Source organism: Prunus mume, linkage group LG8, assembly GCF_029339155.1.
Source record: "Prunus mume cultivar Tortuosa linkage group LG8, ASM2933915v1, whole genome shotgun sequence".
Taxonomy (NCBI): domain Eukaryota; kingdom Viridiplantae; phylum Streptophyta; class Magnoliopsida; order Rosales; family Rosaceae; genus Prunus; species Prunus mume.
In genome coordinates, this window is record NC_142705.1 from 7,627,171 (window position 1) to 7,646,137 (window position 18,967).

The 18,967-nt window shown below is 37.7% G+C and overlaps 4 protein-coding genes across 4 annotated transcripts; all 4 read right to left on the reverse strand.

The window, feature by feature from the left end:
* Positions 1 to 519: 519 nt before the first annotated feature.
* Positions 520 to 3,801, reverse strand: LOC103340064 (polyol transporter, putative (DUF1195)). Its single transcript, XM_008243430.2, has 3 exons — positions 3,323 to 3,801; positions 3,000 to 3,215; positions 520 to 896 (listed from the first exon to the last, which is right to left on the reverse strand). Exons 1-3 carry the CDS (start codon positions 3,557 to 3,559, stop codon positions 816 to 818), a joined length of 534 nt encoding a protein of 177 aa, XP_008241652.2. The 5' UTR covers positions 3,560 to 3,801; the 3' UTR covers positions 520 to 815.
* A 3,891-nt stretch (positions 3,802 to 7,692) lies between these two features.
* LOC103340063 (uncharacterized) lies at positions 7,693 to 8,610 on the reverse strand. Its single transcript, XM_008243429.3, has 3 exons — positions 8,389 to 8,610; positions 8,056 to 8,118; positions 7,693 to 7,973 (listed from the first exon to the last, which is right to left on the reverse strand). The coding sequence occupies exons 1-3, from the start codon at positions 8,482 to 8,484 to the stop codon at positions 7,839 to 7,841; spliced, it is 294 nt and encodes a 97-aa protein (XP_008241651.2). The 5' UTR covers positions 8,485 to 8,610; the 3' UTR covers positions 7,693 to 7,838.
* A 944-nt stretch (positions 8,611 to 9,554) lies between these two features.
* Positions 9,555 to 11,603, reverse strand: LOC103340062 (uncharacterized). Its single transcript, XM_008243428.3, is given in 4 exon segments — positions 9,555 to 10,218; positions 10,425 to 10,456; positions 10,459 to 10,765; positions 11,169 to 11,603. Coding segments are annotated over 4 exon segments (1,113 nt in total). The 5' UTR covers positions 11,457 to 11,603; the 3' UTR covers positions 9,555 to 9,732.
* A 3,088-nt stretch (positions 11,604 to 14,691) lies between these two features.
* Positions 14,692 to 16,953, reverse strand: PMT6 (Major facilitator superfamily protein). The gene is made up of 2 exons (XM_008243427.3): positions 16,429 to 16,953; positions 14,692 to 16,260 (listed from the first exon to the last, which is right to left on the reverse strand). Exons 1-2 carry the CDS (start codon positions 16,571 to 16,573, stop codon positions 14,882 to 14,884), a joined length of 1,524 nt encoding a protein of 507 aa, XP_008241649.2. The 5' UTR covers positions 16,574 to 16,953; the 3' UTR covers positions 14,692 to 14,881.
* Between the last annotated feature and the right edge of the window lie 2,014 nt (positions 16,954 to 18,967).

Consider the following 18,967-nt stretch of genomic DNA (forward strand, 5'->3'; position numbering starts at 1 on the left):
AAAGATAGATTAGGGAGATTAACTTTAATGTTTTATTAACTCACTGAATTTGTTTTATTTGTGAGTTGGATTACAGAAGTTCTTGTTTGATACCAGATGCAAATTACACATTTAAAAAAATACTTTAGACATGAATTAGACTGATCAAAACATTGAGCTCATTTCCTTACATTCAAGTTCGAATTACCCTTAATTGGTCCTACATCCAAGTTCTAATTACCCTTAATTGGTAGAAACTACATTGCTTTGTCGACAATTGCTTAATAGTTTGAATATACTCCTGTGAATTTATAGCTAATACCAGAAATCCACTGACTTAGGGTTAACAGACATTCACATACACCACACCAGTATGAAACTTTGTCTTGACTTGGATTCACTCAATTTGTCCAAGTCACAAGTTCTCTATTTGACAGGAAAAAGAACATAAGAACAGGAACTAACTGAAAATGGAGTGATATGAATACTTAGTACTAGGATTTTACTTGCTGTAAAGAACTAAAATTAGAAACTTGAAGGTGAGGCTTCAGAAATTTCTTTCAATTGAATTTATAGAAAATAATATCAAACAAAATTCCTGCACTTTTAACTCATCTACTCCACATGTTCTTTCAGTTTACCACACACATGGCAAGACTGTGATATCCAAAAATGGAGAACCTAATCAAATACATAGTTTTGCCCTATGAAAACATATGAAGAAGAAGAACCGAGTATGACTGTGCACCTCAGTATCACTCACAAACACTGGCCAGCACACAGTTGTAATTGCAGGAAAATGGAGGCTTGAACCATGGTCCTCAACATTCTAGACATCATCGACCGCTCCCTGTCAAGGTCGCCAGTTCTCTACCTTTGTCTGCCTGCTTCAGAGTCTTACTAAACTCCCGTGCACTCTGGTACAAAGAACAGAACTTGTTAAAAAGTATAATGCATATTTACACACAAAGCTAGGCATCTAGGAAAAGATCTACAGATATTCAGAAACCAAATAGCAGGGCTTTTCTTTAATCACCAATACACATAAAAGGAAATCATTTCTTAGTCAAGACTCAAGACTCAAGATCAAGATGTGCCAAGAGTCAAGGTCAGTGGGGTATGGTTCAATTACTAAGATCCTGATCAACCAAACAACTGTACGTGGTTTTCAAAAGACGGACATATTAATTGATACTAAAATTACTGGAACATCTGCCGTTGTGGTGGGCATCACAAGCATACATTTTCAGTTTATACCAGAAATTACAACCTGCCTTCATCTTAGGATAAAAGATCGGGTTAGAGGACGACATCAATCAAAATTCAACCAGTGAAACACTATGTGATGCTTGCTTACCATGCTTCAAATTTCAGCATTACATAATAGAAAACCATGTGTTGAACTAGTATAAAGCATCAGTTTTACATTCCAGGTCTAATTTGTTCCCTAGGAGGCTAGTTGACTAAACCGATGCTGTTCTGTTTAATGCCATAGTGATCAGGGGGTCAAAAGATTGTCATAAATTCTTTCAAATCCCAAGGAAAATCCTCTGGTTTTCAGCATGAATTATTTCCAATAGTCCCGTGCACAAGACCTTAATTTGTAGTTTTTGTTTTGGAATTACATAGTGCAAACACTAAACAGACAAAGCAGCAGCACCAAAAGGAATGCCCAGCACAACAAATTACCAAACAAGAAAACTGAACACAATAATCTCTTTCTTTTTCCCTTTTGAACGACACACTCGGCATGAGTTGGCTTTGTGATGGTTTGCCCATCACTTAAGCAGTCTGCAAGAATGTATAATCACTCATATTTTGTGGAAGACATCATCTCATCCAAACATACACAACATGAAGTCAACTTGAAGTGACTGAATCTCAACTTACTACAACAGAGGAAAATAATGGAATGTACAGATATGGATCCAACAATATAATTTCCAGGCTGTCACCTTTTCCAACTCTACCCATTGCCTCTCAGTTTGACGTGCAAAATGAATTCAATTAATTCTTATAAAACGGGTGAAATGCAAGTATTGGCAAATAGCTTTTGTCTTTGGTCTCCTGACAATCTGGCATGACAACTAAGTCTTCTTAACCCACTCAGCAACCCAAATGCCGTAAGCAAAATGGTTACTGAAATACCAAGTCCAAATTGGCCAGAAGTTTAGGTTGTCACTTGTCATGGCCTGAGTTTCTGCACCTTATACAATGTAAAGCTGAGCAATGACAGATTTGCACTGGATTCGGACATTCACCAGGATCTCAATCGAACCAGGTGATCAAGTTCTGTGATTTAGAGTCATTACAACAGGTAAACAGAGGACCATCATCTACATGCTAAGATGCTAACGCCAGGTATGTCTGAAGATAACCCATATTTACTTTCCATTCTTACATCATAGTCTTAAAACTTCATATCTGCCAGACTGCCACTTAGATATCTAATACTAACATGAGGAGGCAAACGATGGTATAGATTGCCAGAAAACTATATTAGGATAGGGTAGGGATCAGAATTTAAGCTATCTCCAAAGGAATTAAACAATACAAGATCAATGAAAATAATAAAACTAAAGGTAAAACAGCATTCTTCTCTTACCCTAGTGATATAAAAAGCAAGAAAAAAAGAGCAGATTATGTAGCATAAGCTTATCATCCTACTTGAATGGATTATAATGTCAACCTCAAGTAATAACTTGCATGAGAATTCCAACTCCAACCCCACCCAAGCTTCATAACAATGAAAGCAAAGAAACGTTGCACTAGTGATGCTATATTGCTTCCTGGGTAATCATAAACAGGTTAATTAATGGACAACAAAACAACCCATTTCCTTAATACACTTCCCAATCAAAGTACCGAAGTCCCCAAGCTAAACTAACTCATTTCACTATTTAGAAGAGCAATGCAGTCTACAGCTAATGAGCAGTGTAGCCTGCTTAACAAAGAGCAAATCAGCCGTAAACAATGGGCTTGAGTAATCAAACAAAAAACACAAAAGAAAGGGGACTCACTGCAGATTGTACAGGAGGCGGATCGAGATCGACAGAGCGGACGGACATTTTAGCGATCTCGGTTATGGCTTCTTCTCGAAAACCAGGGACGTCACTGGTTAACTCCTCATAGGCAGCCTCAAATGCCTCTTGCCAGAACCTGGGCAGTCTGATCCGACGGCTGTTAGTGTACACATCCCACATGTGCTTCACCACCTTCTCCCTCTCCTCCATTTCCTACACACAACAATACCCAAAATCCCCAATAACCCATCAAATCAGAGATCCAACAAAACCAACCCAGAAAACAAAAACAAGCAACAAAAATGCATAAGGGGACTGACAAGGACATCGAGATCGTCGTGAATAGGAGAGTCTAGGTCGTCGGAGAGCCGATTGAGGTTGCCGGCGGACCACCGGAGCGTGACGGTGCCGGTGAACATGGACCAAAACGCGAGCAACAAAATCGCAGCCAAAGCCCAAAACTTGTACCTGCCTTTCCCGAGTACTACACTCGAATCCGAGCTCTCCTTCTTCGCGCTGGCCGTCGTCGACGTTGGAAGGCCATCCTCATCCTTCATTGCTGATTAATGACAGAGATTGAGTTTAATTTAACTTTAATTGCAGAAAAAATTTGAACTTTTGTTGTTGTTGGGTTTTTTCTATTTTTAGATTTCGTCTGTGAATCTTGTGTTTGGTGTTCACATTCTGATGTGGACTCAGATTTGGAGATGGAAAAAGAAAAGTGGAGGACACAATGAGAGGGAAGGAGCAAGAGAAGAGTGTTTCCTTGATGGATTTGCTGTCTCAGGGAAAGAGGTGAAGGAGTTTAAAATATGCTGTGCGGGCCACCACATTTTATTAAATTCATTAAATTCAATAGGGTTGACAATTATTTGGATTTTGGTTTTGATGGATTGTGGCCGTTTGATCTTACGGGATCTCAATGACCTTCTTTTTTTATCTCTATATTTTGTCTACAAAGTCTATATTATTATATTTAGTAACCATATGGCAAGAAAAAAAAGACCATACCATAAGTCTATAAATAATTGAGTGATGTGACAAATGCCATTAAAGAGTAACCTTATAAAATTCTCATGCTTCTATCACTGCTATTAATTTCCTTCCTCATTTTTCTTTTACATTTATTGTGACAATCCATTTAATCATCAAAGAAGGTAAGGAGTAAGCTAACACGAATATGAATCATCTATTATGATTTTTTCTGTCATGATCTGCTTGACTTTTATCCTTCACATGTTACCTCATTAAAATTTAATTTAAGGGATATAAACTGGACACGTCATCCTTAAAATAAAAACTTAATTTACTCATGTGGAATAAAGAAGTTAAGCAGATCATGACAAAGAAAATCACAAAGGATCTTAATTCAGCTAACACTACATTCTTATTTTTCTTTTTCAACTTGTGATTCGATGTGGGATTTATTCTGTTAAAATAATTCAAAATATATGAAACGAATCAAAGAAAATGTATCTCGAATGCACTATGAAGTAACATGGATTCATAAGTAGGTAAATGATTGAATTCCGCATCGGAAAGGACCATATGTTAGACAAGTAAGCTTGATGAGGACTCCAAACTCTAAATGCTGAGAGATTGTAGTATCCCGAATGTCACATTGGAAATGCACTAGAAATATTTATGGTACTTAAGTGAGATATATAAATCTAAGAATTACATTAAGCTAGCCCTTTTAGATGATATATTAAGTCTTTAAAGGAAATGTAGGAATTTTTATTTTTTTTAATTACTACTGTTTCATTTAATTGTCAAAGGTTATAGACTCGAGCGAACAACGTGCCTCATCAAAATCTTGCCTCATAAAATCCAATGGGAAAAATCTGAGATGAAGGAAAAAGAATGTCACACACTCCATAAGGGCTACAAACAAAACGCAAAACAAAACCAAAATAACAATGTCAACTTGGCGGACCTTCTTCAAGCCAAGCGTCTGAAGACACACTACCTAGAGCAAACTTAGCATGGGTACAATAAGACACAAACTGGGAACGAAGACAATAAGAAAATTCAACTCGATCATATGCCATATTGATATCAAGCATCACAACAACCTTTGGCTCTTTTTTTCGTCATTGTTTGTTGACTGAAAGCATGGGCTCAAAAGCAAGAGATTATCAGGAATGGACAAGACATGAACAAAGGTGTTTTGAACACTATAAATCATCTCAAGCAAAATGATCATCAAGAGGTTAGCTAGAGTCTTTGCACAATAAGAAATTGTCTTATAGCATGGAATGTGTAGGGGTTCCCAAGCCCCCGCACATTCCAATCCACTAGTCTCATTGAAATTGATGGGGTAGCCCTACGAACCCCGCCTCTGTATCAACCTACAATTGAATAGTGTACAGCTCCGATTGCTGCATGTTCTCTTCACCCTTTTGTGGGCCTTAGATACCAATTGGGTTGCTCGAGCCTTAGTCTTCCATGATAGACCTTGATGCCCACTTTGATTTGAGTTAACAATTTGAGTTGCCCCACTGACTTGCTTCATTTGCAGACCTGCTTTTTGAAGAGAGAATGAATTAAGGCCCATAATATTAGAATTATGACAATTTTTCACTCCAGTAATCGAGGGAGAAAAAACACCACCATTGTCAATTATATTCAAAGGAAATGCAGGATGAATGCGAATGTATGGCTGGGAAGAATTCCACAAGTAATAACATCTTTTTCTTTTTTTGGCTTGGACCACAAGTAACAGGATTGATATTAGCACTTACAAGAAGATCAAAAAACAACTATAGAAGTTGGAGGAGGAAACAATGTAGTGTATGCATTTGGATTCATTGTTTTGTCTCTTTCGTCAAGAGCTGAAGGCCCAAGAACAGCCAGCCCAAAACAGAAAAGCAAAGTGGAAAAAAACCCAAATTCATTAAACAAGCCCATACCATATACAATTGATTTGAGAGACCTTTTGAGTTAGCTGAAATTTATTTTATTTTTTATTTTTATGAAATGAGTTAGCTGAGTTTTAACTTTTAATCACTAGGGAAGGAAGAGATCTGGAGGGAAGGATTCTGCCATGGCAACAGTGTGAATTATGCTTGTTGATGAAGGTGGAATTCGTGCAATTGAAATGATAGAAGAGATTGTTTTTAGAGTGTGTGCTTGCTACACCAAATCTGTGTAAGAATGAGTATGGATCAAGAGAGAGAGAGAGAGAGATTCATGGCATGGAAGGAAGGAGGATTCGATATTGAAATGAATTAAAAATTGATGTCCGCAAAAGGTTTTCTTTGTGGATTTGTTTTCTTGCCCAATAAAAAAAAAACTCCCCGCTTACTACACATTCATATAAGATAATAGGGGATAGTAGACATGGAATAAGTTTTGGGATGCAAGAAAGCAAAGAGGTGATAGGCGGCGCAATCAGGCTAGCAGTTAAGCAAAGAGGTGAAATAGGCACGGAGTAACGCAAACTCTAAGAGAGAAATGGTTCCCCATATCATCTGAGATTCTCTCCTTGGGATTATAGCCCAGTGGGAAACAGGGCTTTCGCAATCCCGAGGACAAAAGTAAATCACCCTCCATTTCTTTTTACCTTTTCCCTATATTATATAATGTAATATATATAACTTATTAATAGACAACATGTAATTTAAATTAATAGTTTCTTTAAAAACAATTAAATATGATTAATTTTTTTTTAAAAAATTTAATTCTAACATGTGTTTTAAACATTTATATGTATTTAATATACTTATGTTTTTTATCTCGACCTTCCAATCTTACAATACAATTCTAGCTCCCCTTAGAGCATGTCTAGCGCTAGGCAATAACCCGGCGAAGGCCTCCTAAAGCCTCGCCAGATTCCACACAGGCTGCGGGCAAGCCTTGGGTCCCACCAGCCGGCAGGCCCAAGGGCAGTCTCTGGCTTCACCGAGTTTTGTGGACGCTGCACGGAAATTCAAAAAATTTTTTGTTGTGCCACGTGTCGCAACAGAGACGCCTCCGATCGTTTTTTCCCAAAAATATAGACGGTCATCGCTTTTTGGCTTGCAAAAAATTCAAAACATTTTGAATTTTTTTAAAAAAAAAATACCAAAAAATTCTTTATTTTTTCCCTATAAAATACCTAACCATTTTATTTACTTTCCACACCAAATCTTCATACAATTATTCTTTATCCAATATTTTTTAGTCTCCACTCACATTATTCACTTTCCACACCAAATCTTCATACAATTCTTCTACATCCAATATTTTTTTATCCAAAAATTTATTACAAAAGATTATCAAAATTAATGGTTTAAAGTATAAAAAAAAAAGGAAATGAAGTACAATGAATAGTATTTGCCTTTAACTTGCCCTATACCTTGCCCTCATGGGTGGATTTGCAAATGACAAGGCTGACACTATTTATGTAAATAGTGACAATCATTGCTTACCCTTGCCTTAGACTTAGCCCTTGTGAGTGGAGATGCTCTTATGCTACACAAGTTATCAAAGTTGTCACGGAATGAATCCATCCATGTATATCAAGTTAGCATCATCTCTCACATGCAGCTGCATTGTGCACAATACGAGAATTTTAAGATTATTTTAAACACTTAATGGTTCAAAATTTAAGTTTATAGAAATAACGCAGCGTCCCCATAAATAGAAACGTGATATGAAAATGATGACGCAAGAGAAAAATTTACAAGACAAAGCAGATCAAAATAGATTAAGGAAACAAGACAAGATCCGACCTCAATTCATGAGACACAAATTATACAGAGACTAATGGAGCAAGGAAAAAAAAAATTCCATCCTGTACAATATTTTTAACATTCAGAGCACAGCAATCAAATGATCACAAAGGCAGCTAAATTAAAAAGGCGCTGAGACACAGTCCCTCGGCCCTTGTGATCTTATATAATTATCTTCCGAGTACTCAAGTTCCTCAACCGAATCTATCATTTCGTCACCATTTTGGTTAATCGAACTCACCACTGGCACCAAACCCTGCAAAAATTATGAGTTAATTAGCTCATGTAATGCGGTATCTCTAATTAATTATATATGTTCATCCATAAACCACGCCCACCTCTGTGAAAATGCTCATTGCTTCTTCTATATTCTTTGTTTTCAGCACATACCTAGCTGCCTCCTGCATATATGAACACCATGATCACCAAATCCAGAAAGACTACAAAGGCAAATAAATTAAAACTCATACGAAAAAACCAGAAAAAAGAAGAAGTAAAACCAACATATATATGTGTGTGTGTGTGTGTCCAGTTGCGACATGTATTCTAAGTGGTTAAAAGCAATTATTTCTTCTGATATCAACGCTTATATATATGCATGTTTGAAAAAAACCCAGAAAACATTTTTCAGCAAAAAAAAAAAAGACCCAGAAAGTTTTCATTAAACATACCCTTGCAAACTGAATTTGATCAAACCCCAGCGTTCTTGGCTCAGTTTCTATTGATGTTTTCCTATCAATCCGTACGTTTGATGAATCTTCCATCATTTGAACAGATAGAGAGAGATAGAGACAGAGAGAAGAAGAAGAAGAAGGAAGAAGAGACAAAGCCTAATGATATTTCTGCAGGTGTTTGAGAAAATGAAATATGGCCATAGAGATCCACGTAAAAGGAAGGCAGGCAGGCTTATATATATATATACACACATTTGATTTGGTAGGTCACATGACTCATTGACTGATTGCCTCACCAGCCAATCGCATGAAGAGGTTTGGTGTGAGCAACTTCACCACGTAATGTTACGTGGCCTGTTTCTATCCAGAAGAATGCGAATACGTGGCATTCAAGGGATGGCAGGATCGCACACGTGGCGGCTGATGGTAACATCGTCCTGATGCAGAAAGTCTGGGCCGGCCGAGATCCCCGACAGTTTTCCAAATCAGGGAAGATATGGCGATTTTCTTCGGACACCTGTCTGCGTCTCACGGCACCCTACGGACACCAATCAGGGAGGACCACGAAGACGTTTGCCAAGCTTGAGAGTTATGCATGTAAAGCAATATAAGAATATTTATGCACGTGGAAAAGAAGTTGTTGTTGTTTGTTTGTCGCCGTGGTTTTTTTTTCTTTCCAGAATAACCGACATGGATGATACAAAGTCAGAACAAATGAGTTTATAAGAATTCAAGATTATACGCATTTTATGTTTTTTTATTTTTATACACGTGATATTTAGACAGCGGAATTAAACACAAGATTTCAGGTGCGTGAATAATTATTTTTAATCACTTGAGCTAAAAGCTCCTTACAAACATCTCATGTTATTATTAGTTATTACATAAAATTACATCCTCAATGTCCAAAAACAATCTTAGAGCTAACGTGGGATTAGGCCAGTTAACCAGGTTGCATCCAAGTTGATTCCTTTATATAATTTCGGATGATATAGACAACAAACACAAAACGAACTTGACAACTAGATACTCAACTTCACCATACTTCAAATATTTAATACTACCCTTCTTTTCCAACTTTAAGAACTCATATACATGCTATAGGTATCAACTTCCTCGATCAGAAGCTGGCTGTATGATCTACTCTCTCCCAGCAAACAATGTGTACAAATTAACAGAAAATTCAATTTAATTAAGCAGCTCAAACAAAACTGTTGTTACAAAACCTGTTCATCATTTTGCCATACATATATCGCTTTTCACTCACTAGTATATACACAAGTTTTCTTTTAGCTATCTCTTTAATTTCAAAACAAAAAAAGAAGAAGAAAATTTATCATCTCACCCTTGCTTCTTTATGTCTGCAGGAGGCAAAAAGCTCTCCATGGTCAAACCCCAAATATTAAAATCCACCTCTTCGATCTTCCACGTCTCCTCCATCTCCCTCTTGTGGTTTGCAGACTGCTCGCCATATCTGAAAACCTTAACCCTAGTTCTCCCACTGTGAGCAATGTTGACGGAGTCAACGTACTTGTAATCTTGTATCACAGACTCAGTGCTCGTCTCCCAGAACACATCTGTGTCGTCCGCTTTGTTGGTCATCCTCAGCAGCCTCGAGTCTTCGAATTGTACGAGGAGCCCCGAGCGCTGGCTGAAGTATCCCCATATTGTGTGGTGGATTATCTCGTAGTTTGGGCCGCTCTGTGTCTCTCGAATTGCTGGGCTTGTGTCCAGCTTGAGGATGAAGCAGTCGTCGTCATTGATGATCTTTTCGCCGATGCACATTGCATCCGCAAATAAATTGGCGGTGGCCCTTGGGTCCAAACCCTACAAAATGTTCATATTTCATATAAAAATTGCATGCACATTGACTCATCACTACATCATTAGGGGTCAATTGACCCCCTCACTGTCTTTTGTTCATAAAAGTTACGGTACAAATAGTTTTATTCATGATACAAAGTTTGTTAGGTATTTTGTTCAAAGAAAACAAGAAAATGTTGAAGATCATATAAGTACATATATATATATACCTGAAGAAAACGGCGCAAGGGTCTAGGGGGCCTTGAGAGATGGGTGTTTGTTGGTTAGAGGAATGCCGCCATGAAAGCTTGCCATTGCTTCCACAGATGACCTTGCAGCCAGAAACAACAAGCTCTAAGCACCATAAGTCCGGGTTCTTTTGCCACAGCAAGAAGCCGCCGCTCTCAGCCGAGCTCCTTTTCACCTCTAGGCTCACGTCCCCTTGTTGAAAATCCGACGCACTGATCTTAACCTCTCCGGTCACACACATGCTGTTCACCGAGTTCAATGCTGCTTGGCCTCCTGTTGCAGCGGTGTACTGTTGCACTATGTATTTGGCTGTTGAAGCTTGCTGTAACATTTTGAGTCCAATTATTATTGGGATTTTAAGCAAGGGAAAATTCATGATGGCTTATGTTATATAATAATCTATAGTCATTTTGTATTTGTATCTTAAACATCATTGAAAAAGATGAAATCCATGTGACATCTCTCTGTAAATAAATGAATTTGTTTCAAAAGTAATGGAACCACTACAAGAAATGTACATTATAGCCATTGACATTCGTGGCACTAAATGATGTGGCTATGGCTAAATGCATTGTTAGTATCTAGTAATACAATGGGCACGAATGACCGTGAACGTGTTAACGAAAAAGTCAAATATTTTTAGGTCATCCACCTTTTTTACTTGCACATCACATGTGCAACAAGAAAAAAATATAACAACTATGAGAAGGATTGATGGTTCTTACAATGGAAGAATCTCTAACTGGACGGTGGATGGAATGACCCAACTGAACTTGAAGAGGGATAAGAGGAGAGCCTACAAGGTATAGCAAGAACCGTAGCTCATTCAGCCGTCCCGCGATGACTGGGGCCGACCATTTGTCGGAGGTTTGAGCCTTCATCCATGTCATCATGTTTTGCAATCGCAACTGCACATTGCTTCCCATGCTTGTGAACATCTCTTCTGGTATAGGGACCTCAAGAACAGTCTCAAGGCCATCTTCTTTATCAATATTTGGACAAAGCTTCCTCATGGGTATGTGTATGTTACATAACAGAGAGAAGAAAAGGGGGAAAAAAAGAGAGAGACTTAGAGTCAAGGGCTTAATTAAACACCTTGCTCTCCTTCCTCAAACCTCTGCCTGATGAGGGAAAAGAGGGAGCTATGTGGGGAAAGTGGGGTTGATGAGAGGATGGGGTGGGTGTGAATTTGCCCAAGGTTCTCCTTGTTTGTAGGTGTCGTGTGGGCAAGATTTATTGATGGATTTGATTTGTTAACTTTCTATTTTAGGGGCCCAATTCATATTTGTTAAATTAAAATGAACAAAACTTGCGTACTTATATATTAGTAGCAAATTTTGTATACGTACATTATAACACAATTTAATTGATTTATTCTATGTATCCTTAAACTTTTCTACATAACTAAGATTTATGTTTGCACATTCTCTTTTATCAAATTTAACACATGTCACATTCTTCGTATTCTTAAAATAAAATGATGAGATAACAAATCTATAAAAATAATAAGGACAAATTGATCCACTGCATACGAACAACTTCTTATACAATACATTTCAGCTTCACCTAAATTTGCTCTCCAATTTACATTCTACCCATCTTTTTTTGACTGCATTCCAACACCATTTGCAACTTCATTTCTAGAATCATAATCTCTAGTCTAGTCTTTCTCCTGAAAAAGCATTTCCATCTCTTCCAAAGATCTCCCCTTGGTCTCTGGCAAGAAGAAATAGAAGAAAAAAACCCTGCCAACACAGATATGCCTGCAAACATGAAAAAGGCCTCTCCAACAATATCTCTCCGATACACCGAAACGAAACCCATTAAAACTACAACATTCATAACCTTATTCACAACCACCCCAAAACTTCAAAGGGAAAATCTCAGGGCTATAAATCCAAGTTATAGGCCCTATCCCAAGTGAGAAGAAAGCCACATAGCCACCTTCCTAAAGGTGCTAAATCCTTCATAGTGCTCTGGTTAAACCTAAGCCCAATGCTGACAAAGTAACAAAAATACCCCCAATGCTTGTCAACAAGAGCTGCCTCCTACCAATTCTGTCAACCAAACATGTGGCTACCAAGTTGCATATAATTTTTTTGATTATGAGGTTAATGGTAACAATCCCAGAATGCCAAAAACAAAGAGCTCGCCTCTAGTGACCGTACCGTCATCGTTCAACATTCTATACAACACGACTGGTTCTATGCCCGTGGCATGAGCAAAGAAATGGATGCCAATTGCTACAACTAAAGTTGTATGGACACTAGGACTTGGCCTCAGAACTAGCTCTTTCCAAACCACTACAACCCCTCCTATTCCCATCAACATCAAGGAACTCCACCACATCTTCATAGCAATTTTTTCGGTCGAGGCCAGCAGCAACCAGGATATCTCGAAGACGAAATTCAGCTTCCTCTTTCGTGTTCGAGACGAGTGGTAAAGTTTTCTTAGCTTCCCACTCACTACTGTCCAGTCAAAGCTGCGGCTTGATACAATCCCTAACATCATTCCAATGCTGATGCAAATCTCTGGTAGAGAGGTTAAGAAGCCTCTGGATTTAGGAGGTGAAATTTCGGCTATGTAAATTGGTGTAATCACAGGGGCAAAGCCCATGCCTATGCCAATAAAGAGCCAGCATATGAGTGCAATGGCTGTACCAAAGCTCATTAGAATTGCAATGTAAAGGAATATAGTTGAGGTTAGGACCTTATTATAACGTTAACGACGACCAATATAATCGGAGGCTCTTCCAGCAGCAATGGACCCCACTAGAGTGCCTATGTTTAGGCTTATCGCAATGATTTCCACTGGTACGGCTTCGAGAAGTCCGATTTGTTCTAAGTGAAGCACGCCTCCACTCATAACACCAAGACCTGAATTGAGAATTAAATGTCTCTCATCCCATCTCCTCTTTCCTATATATATATATATATATGCGTAAACCATTTGGCAATTTGAAGAGTCATCCTAAATATTTTCTAATGCTTTTTTGGCACACCGAACTGTTGAAATCAATTTATTGTTTTGCTGCTTTCGAATTTGCCAAAAGACTTTATTTCCTCTGAAAAAAGGTTGTACATTTTCAATTTTAAACTACCTCAAATATGATCTAATGCCTGAGGAGACAGACACAAATTGTTTTCCTAATGAGTAACAACAATTGATTGTATTTGAGCATTAGCCATACTGTCTACATTTGCTCGAAAGCACAACTTACTATCTTATCTTTCTCTTATAAAGAGGCTCCATCCATCTGTGAGAGCGTGAAGAAATGTCCCACATTAGAAAGTTGATAATATCAACTTCTGCTCGTTAGATAGTTTTTTGGCTTTTAGTATGGTTTTCTCAATTCGAGTCCATTTCAACTTTTAAAATTTTGGGGGCTAAATAGAAACATCAATGAAAGAAAATCCTATTGTATTCAGTTGTAGCCACAATATAAAGTAGTGGATCATATATATTTCTGTACAATAAATTATATCGACGCACGAATGCAGTCCAAAATTCCCCTAATTTGCTCTACATCCAAATCATCCAAAATTCGTCTAAATTACAGGATGTTAGATTGGATTTTTAATAATCCATTATTATGATTATGAATATTATACTTGGATATATGAACTGTAGGATGACAATCCAATCACACCTAAAATAAGTTCTTTACAAAGCTTCAGGAAAGACTAATCAAGAGGAGATAACTTACTATAGCCAAAGAGAAAGGATATCATGGAAGCAAACACAGCAAAACCACATGCATCCCTGAGGATGATATATGAGAAGTAAGAAATGGCAGCTTATAATGTTTTACAACTCTCATGGAACCCACAGGATCGAGCATAGATTTATATTTTGTCTCGTCTTAGCAACTTTTTCCTTACATACAGGTGTAAGAGCATCTTCCAGCATATGGCTCTTTTTAAACCTTACCCGTAGGTTAATTTGAAGGGTTATTCCAAAAGTTGTATTGATTAAAAAATAATAAAAATAATTTGTATTGTTTGAAGAGTTGTCCCCAAAAAATAAAATCCCACATGTACACATTGGCCACCAGCCAGCTACACCATCTCCTTGATTCTTTCTTGATAGCACAATCAATTTTTAAGCATTATTGTTTTAGAAAATTTGTGCATCTATAAATTTATTGTAAATTACTACTATTTGAGATTTTGGGTTGAACTCTTTTACTAGATAAGCAAGGTTTGTAATCTGTTTACTATATGAGCAAAGCTTGTAATCACCACATAATTAAGGTTTTAGATAAAACATAGAGTGCATTAATAACCTTTTTTTTTTTTTTAGTACAAGCGATAGCGGGAGAGGGGTTTACACCAATATTTTATTGGGTGCCTTGGGGTTTCCAACCTTTGCCAACATGGGTGGAGGTGGAAAAGTTCAATATCCCGCTGGCTTAGAGTACATAAATTCTTGATTGCATTCATACAATACCATTTCTAGACTTATTAGTATCTTTGCTTTTGCTGAAAACCATTTCCATCTCTTCCAATGATCTCCCCTTGGTCTCTGGCAAGCAGAAATAGAAAAAGATCCAGGCCAAGACAGCCATGCCTGCAAACATAAAGAAGGCCCCTCCAATGGTAATTGCCTTATAAATTGAAAGGAAACTCATAGAAATTGTAGCATTCGTAAGTCTGTTCACAGCCACCCCAATACTTGTTCCCTGTGCCCTCAATTTCAAAGGGAAAATCTCACTGCTGTAAACCCAAGTTATGGGCCCAAGCCCAATTGAGAAAAAAACCACAAACACATAAACTGCCACAATGCTCAAGCTTAGTGCCCAAGTAAGCTGCTCTTTGGAGTGCTCTACCATTGTCAAGCAAAACCCTAATCCTGTTAGAGCCACAATCATGCCACCAGTGCTTGTCAACAATAAGCGCCTCCTGCCAGCTTTGTCAAGCAAAAATGTGGCTACCAATATGAACAAAGTCTTTGTAACACCAACCCCAACTGTTGCAAGCAACAACTTGTCTTTGCTTCTAACCCCAGCTTTCTTGAAAATTCTTGGACTATATAACACAACAGCTTCTATCCCTGTGGCATGCTCAAAGAAATGGATTCCGATGGCTGCGATTAGAATCCGACGGACGGGCGGAGTTGGCCTCAAAAGTAGTTCTTTCCAAACCCCTTCACCCTTGTTGCTATTGGGAACCTCAATTACATCTTCCTTACAATTTTCATCAAGTCCAGCAGCAACCAAGATATCACAAAAACGAGCCTCAGCTTCTTCTTTAGTGTTAGAAATTAGAAACAAAATTTTCTTGGCCTCTGCTAGCCTGCCCTGCATCACCAACCACCTTGTCGACTCTGGCATTTTGACAATCCCAAATGCCAAAACAATTGAAGGAACTCCAGCAATGCCTAGCATCAGTCTCCATCCAAGTGTCAATGGCAGTTTTCCGAAAACATAATTTGAAACGTAACCAAGTAAGATGCCAAGACTTATGCAAAGCTCTGGCAGAGCGGTTAGACGGCCTCTGGTTCTTGGAGATGAAATTTCTGCGGAGTAAACTGGCGCAATCATAAGTGCAAAGCCTACACCTATGCCAGCAATGCATCTTCCAGTCATCAGCACAGGATAGTTTGGACCATACCCCATTAGAATTGACCCAATTAAGAAAATTATGGAGGCTACAACAATAGTGTAACGCCGACCGATATAATCAGAGGTTCTTCCAGCTGCTAGAGATCCCACTAGAGCACAAATGTTGAGAATTCCGGCTAGTACTTCGACTTCGACATCGTTGATTTTGAGATCTTCTTTGATGAAGATCATGGCTCCACTCATCACACCAGTATCTGTATTCACAGTTCGAATTAATTTTCATTACCATGTTAGTTAAAAATGGAATTCATGGAAAACCAAATTCTTTAGAACCTACATTGATCTAGATATTAAACCACAAACCTTAGCAGATTGAAAGTAAAAAGAACAAGTATTATCCTGTCAAGAGAGAGAAAGCCTACCATAGCCAAATATAATGGATATAATTGAGCCAACCACAGCACAAAGTAAAGCAATCTTGTTGATCTTTTCCGGGGCTTCGCTGCTACCCTCCACCTCCATTGAGGCCTTCTTCTCGACCATATCTGTGTGTTTCTCAGGCTCCATTTTAACCTGAAGCGTCTGTATGTCGCACAAGCTCCTCCTCGCCAATATTGTTTCTCTGTTATAACAACTCTTCTTCACTGAGAATCATTCATTTTTAAAAAAAAAAAAAACAAGAAGATGGAGGCATATATAGAACTGGGTGTAACAAGATACAACAAGACGTGTATCGAGAAACAACTTGATCTCTATCCTTTGGATGAAAATCTTGGGACTTAAAAGAGTTAAAAACAAGTCTCGAGGATTGAGGAATGCTCAAAAGAACTCAAGAACAATACACTAAAGATTAAAAAACGCTCATTTAGAAAAGGGCAGAAGAGAAGAGAAAATATATATGTGTCATTAGGGTAAACAGATGGGGTTTATATAGGAACATAAGAGCGCTAAACTTGGGAGTTCATGCAATAAACAATGTATAGTTGCCAAAGATATTTTCTAACACTAAAAACAATATTGCAAAACAAAATGTGGGAAATGGATAACCTTTCCTTTAACACAAAACGCGGACTTGAATTAAACTGGTAATTATATTTTCAAACTAACCATAAACTCTCAGAAACTCAAAGGAAAAAGGGTTGATCTCTAATTGAAAGGATGATTTCAGTCCTTGTCCAAATTATTTGTTTTGGTCAAGCATGAAATCCGACCTGCATATTCGGCCAAATTCACCCGCTTGATGTGCCATTGACTAAAAATGATGGTTTAAATTTGGATTAAAACTCTTGGTGGGATTGAATAAGTTGGTATTTATGGTTCAAATTTGATTTTAATATTTTTTTTATATGGTCGTGCCACTGCCAGGTTAAGTGCACAACAGAAGGGGTGCCTGGAAGATTTGGCAAAATTGCCTTTTGATTTCCAGTCGATAGTGACATGGCAAATTAGAATCGCTTTCACTTATGTCATACAATAATATTGCACTATAGAGAAGTGGGTGGGCGGTGAAATTGACAAATATCCTTTCTGAGCTTTTCAGTATATTGTTCCTACTTAGGCCAAAGCCAGCTTTCTGTTTTATTACGTTACTATCAAATCTGTCATGAAACACATAGATATAATAATATTGCACATATATCTGTTTTAATTACATAATTTGTTATAATAATAAAAAAATTCACAGTGAAAAAAAAGGTCGTCAAAGAGCGCAGCCAATGAACTAACATCAAAATTGACAAATACCTAATAACAACGTAACTCCATTTCCTATCATTAGTGAGCAAATTAGCAAGATTTGAATGAAGAAACTACATAGTAATGGAGATATAGTGTTCAAAAAGAAGAACTCCAACAGAGTTGCAACAGCGGCATGAGAGCCAAATGCCAGCTGAGAAAAAAAAGTAGCCACAAAATAAATAAAAAAAGTTACACCCATGTGGAAAGAAAAGAAAATGTATCACATTAAGCAACACAGTTACAGTAGAGGATAAGAGGTGAAACCAACTTCGAGAATGGGCTGTCAAAGCACCATAGAAACAAGAAGGTTGAGGAAGAAAACCACGGGGGAATAGAGAAGTAATAAAGACACGAGCATAGAAGCCCATAGAGATTAAAATAAAGAGGGATTATTGACCCAAAAAAAAACAATAATAAGATAAAAAAGGAAACCAAGTAAGTTGCAAGAGATCAGATTAACAATTGAAAAGAAGAGAAGAGCTACGGAAGCAATATCCTAGCATTGAAGAAGACAGAGACCAACAGTAAAATCAAAGAAATAGATAAGAGGGGAGGAGAACACAAGCTTTTACCAAGGCAACAACACAATGTCTTGAGTGGAATATGTGGCACATAGCAAGGTATGGCAGAAACCATGTGTCAAAGAATCAGAGATGTCAAGAGAAAGAGAGAAACCAACATCAAGGGAAAACAGAGATATGGCCATCATGCCAAGAGACGGACATGGAGAAGGAAGTGAAAGGAAGTTTTATTTTTATTGATTTTTTTATTTATTGTTATTTTATAAAGAAGATACGGGTTTTAATAAAAAACAAAATAGCATAAGTTGAGGAGCACGAGTGTTTGGGCAGGAGAGAGAGATAATAATAGAAAAAAATGGGGGGCTCATGACACAAAGAGAAAGAGAGAAAGTTCAAAAGATGAAGCAATGAAAAAAAAGAAACCCGACGATTTTAGCGATGACAACTTAGAAGGCTCAATCTTCAATGACATAAAAAGGAGAAATGGAATATGCACATAACAGAGAGCTCGTCAAAGATAGGGAGAAATGGCAACACATAGAGAAAGAAAAAAAAAAGACTGATTATAGAAGGGAGGAGAAGATGGAGAACTATACATAAGCAAACAAGCCAAGACTCTCAATGTTGGCAAATGAAGGATCGCTAATTGGCATTAGCCATTAGATACCATGTAGAAAGATTTTCCCTTATATTATTCATATGA